Below are 3,943 nucleotides of genomic sequence, written 5' to 3' on the forward strand. Positions count from 1 at the left end.
TAGAGGTGCCGACTTAGCTCGAGGTGTTAGCCCTTTAGATCAAGATCTTTAGACACATAAGCATTATAACCTAAGTACCTAACCAGATAGGCAACTGACCTAGAATAAGATTGATGTCGTGAGTATCAGAGAATTATTCATTTTATTGTATCTATTTGACTAGAATATATCAAAGTAATTGCTAGTTATTTTAAAAAAAAAAACATAACAATGAAAAATAGATGAAAGATGATTTGAGCAAGGACTTTCAAATAAGTATTTGTTCCTTCACGATTATGAGGGTTACCTGAGCTACTTATTTGCTAGGCAGGAAAACTGCCTCTGCAATGACATGAGTTTTTTTCGCCATTCCTACCCCCACAAGATGATTAAGATATATCCGTCCATCTTTCACAGTTGCCGACGAGGCAATTCGATGCATCGGTCCAATATACCATGCTGTGACGTTTGCTGTCTCCCAACCATCAAAGCTCTCGATCACCCTAGCAGAAGGGGTGCCGGCGATAACCAGTTTATTTGGAGAAATTAACTCCATGCCGTCCCCCATGAGCAATGATCCTCTGACTTGAACGACAGTCACCTCCTCAGTTGTTGTGTTAACTCTAAAAAGATGACCACTGGCAGTGTGTATGACGAGCAAATAACCATCAGGATGATACACGATGCCATTCAGACCCACAATGTTGTAGTACCACTCCTTCCTCTGAGCGAAAAGTTGGCTTCTAATGACGGATATCAACTCACCGTTCAATCCCACCTTCCATATTCTGTTTCCCTTTGCATCAGTAACATAAGCATTTCCATCGTCATCAACAGCTACATCATCAGCATATGAACATTCACCTACACACCAAGCGATATCACATTACATTCCAAATTCAAAATCATAGGATCTCGAAGACTGGTACAAAGGAGATAGATGGAGAATCCAAGTATCAAAAAAACAATATATATACCAACCAAATGTATAGCTTACTTGTATTTATGATGCAGATGAAAGAAACTAGTTTCAGGGTTTTTTTTTTAATTTTTTTGGATTTATAAACCTTGTTATGATTTGGATTTACAGGTAAAAAAATTTGTTTCATAGGAGATGACCAGGCATATCATAATACTAAACTAGAGATTTTCTAAACCAATTATTCCCAGGTAAACACAATAAATTTAAAAGACATTTATGATCAAAAGGCACCAAATGAAGTGAAATGGGAACTAATAATATAGGTCTGTGTATTGTAGTAAAAGTTGGATACCGCCACCCAGCAGCCCCACACAGCTAACCCCACGATCATCTATGAGGAGGTAAATCAGAAAACTGTAGTTGGATTTTTTTTTCTTTGGCTTTACCTAAATTCAAACCCTTGCCCATTGTAGCAACTCTACCCCATACTAGCCAACTCAGCCGAGGGCGATATAGGATTGTGTATTGATTTCACATAGTATAGTCAAATACTTTCATCAGGAAAATGACAAATGGTCTCCATTAAATAGCATGATTCAACATGTTTTCAGTCAATTAAACCATCTCTCCCATGTCAGAGAAAAGATCCGACTGAATACATTAATAAGATCTAAAATAAAACAAATTACAAAATTAAATCATATCTTTGTTCTCCTTGAGTTCAGTAATTAGAGAAGAGAAAATCAAACTTTCTACAACATCAAGTATCTTAAGACACCAATAATTGCTTGGTCTAGTGGTAACGAAATATATCCTCAGAATTTTCAACAAAGGTCAAAATTTAAATCCGTATAAGGGTGCTTATGGCACACCCTCTATAGGAGTTAACAGGGTTTACACCTAAACAATGATCTTAAACCTTACACAATCATACATCAAACTTTACATCCTTACAAGGGTGTTATTGGTAGCAATTTAACCTTGTCATTCGTACCTCAAATGAATGGGACATAAAGAATCTTATGACACACTCTATGAGAGTTCGCAGGATTTATACCTACACAATGATCTTAAACCCTAGGTAACCATACAACCACATTGTTTGAAAATGACGTCTCTATTAAAGTTAGCTAACTCGGTTTTAATTAAAATCAAAATTAATTAAATGTTAACACAAATAAGCAAAGAATTTCAGCATTCCTTGCCTTCTACATAACATTCTGGAGACATTTGGTTACTTGTACTATTTCTCAGTGGCAATGCAGTGTGTAGCAATAAATTATCGCTGTTCTTAGCGGTTGCAACAAAGCTACCGGACGGAAAATAAAGACAAACACATTTAATCATCCACCGGAATTATCGTCGCAGGCCGATCCAGAAGCGGAAAAGATTAAAATGGGAAAAATGATATTATTTATGGAGAAAAACCTGGACCACTCAGATGGGTGAGGAAGATGCGGGACCACGATTCGAGGTCGTAGGCCGCCACGGAGGAGGAGCGGCACCGGAGAAGGTCGGCGTAGACCACCAGAATCCGGCGCCTCCCGCTGCCACGATCGATGGCCATTCCCAGCGACGCATTCCCGGCGACGTCGGGATCCGACAGCACGGTCCGCTGCGTCAGGGCGCCCCCGACGGCTTGCGGATCTTCAAGGGTTAGCCGGGCGACGCTACCGCCGAGGAAGGTGGAGACGAGGAAGCTGCGGCCGACGGGGTCCCACTTGGCGCACTCGCAGATCCAGTCGGGGGTCTGGAAGGTGAAGCCTGCGGCGGAGCGTTCGAGGGAGGCGATGATTGCGAGGGGGACGGAGGAAACGAGGAGGAAGATGAGGAGGGCGGGCACCCTTGACAAATGCTCGCCGTCTCCGCTGGGAGGACCTCGGCGGCAACAGCATAGGCGGCGGCGGCCGGATTCCCAGGCCCCCATGAGTGGTTCTGGGTGACGGAGATGAGTGGATAGAGTGAAGCGTCGCTATTAACAAAAAACAAAAGCAAAACCGACGCCGACCGGCTGGCTAATCCTCGCTAGGAATCTGATTAATGAATCGTTACTTCCCCCAATCGTTCACCCGCTTGTTTACCGGCCACCTTCTAGAAGCCCATGAAGTGTATGGCGGACCCCACTTAGCTTCTGACAGGAACCCACTTCCTATTATTATTTATTTATTCTAATAATAATTCTTCCATATCTAGTGTACCTTTCATTTCATTATATATATATATATTATATATATATATATAATCTATTTTTAAAATAATTATTATTTATCTATTAAATTCTGGAAAAAAAAGAGAGGTTTGTTAATTCTCTCCGATGTATATATAATATAATAAAGGAGCAAAATCAGGAAATTATGATATTTCTATAAATAATTATTTTTATTTATTAAATTCTTAAAGAAAACATTGAGTACTTTCATTTTTCTTATATATTCTTAATAAGAAAGTATACCAAATAAATATTATAAAATAATTATTTTCCAGAAATATTTATTAATCTTTATTTCTTAATTACTCTGACAAGAAAATAAGACGAATATGAACGGCAAACTAAATAAATCATATGAATTAATTAGGTTAAGACGCTGATTGAATCAGATGAGCCAATTGGTTAGACACATTGAGGCAAGTTGATCGACTTGATGAGCAAGTTAAACTGATAAATTAGGTGGTTGGTTGAACCACTCGAACCGTCAAATGAAAATATATTTAAAGGAAAATGTATCTTGTTGTAGGATTTCTCAACCAATTATGTGATTATTAATGGTTTCAATTATTTGTACAAAAAGTGTGATCTAAGGAAGTTGAACTTTCCATGACCTTCTTCTTTTCCCTTCATTTCAACAATGGAAATAATGAGAAAAGGTGTCAAAGTAAAAGCTTTTTCCCATCCACTTTTCCTTTGTTCCCTCCGCAGCTAAGACAAGTGTGATGAATTCGAACATGAATTGGAACGGAGCCGAGTCGAGTCGATCTTTAAATATTTGAGTTTGATTTATTTATAATTGAGCCGAGTTTAAATTTTATTTAACGAATATATAC

The 3,943-nt window shown here is 38.8% G+C and overlaps 1 protein-coding gene across 1 annotated transcript; it reads right to left on the reverse strand.

Annotated features, from left to right (window-relative positions):
- Nucleotides 1-218: 218 nt before the first annotated feature.
- Nucleotides 219-2,890, reverse strand: LOC121992448. The gene is made up of 2 exons (XM_042546832.1): nucleotides 2,330-2,890; nucleotides 219-843 (listed from the first exon to the last, which is right to left on the reverse strand). The coding sequence occupies exons 1-2, from the start codon at nucleotides 2,826-2,828 to the stop codon at nucleotides 296-298; spliced, it is 1,047 nt and encodes a 348-aa protein (XP_042402766.1). The 5' UTR covers nucleotides 2,829-2,890; the 3' UTR covers nucleotides 219-295.
- Between the last annotated feature and the right edge of the window lie 1,053 nt (nucleotides 2,891-3,943).

The sequence above is a fragment of the Zingiber officinale genome, chromosome 6B (assembly GCF_018446385.1).
Source record: "Zingiber officinale cultivar Zhangliang chromosome 6B, Zo_v1.1, whole genome shotgun sequence".
Lineage (NCBI taxonomy): Eukaryota > Viridiplantae > Streptophyta > Magnoliopsida > Zingiberales > Zingiberaceae > Zingiber > Zingiber officinale.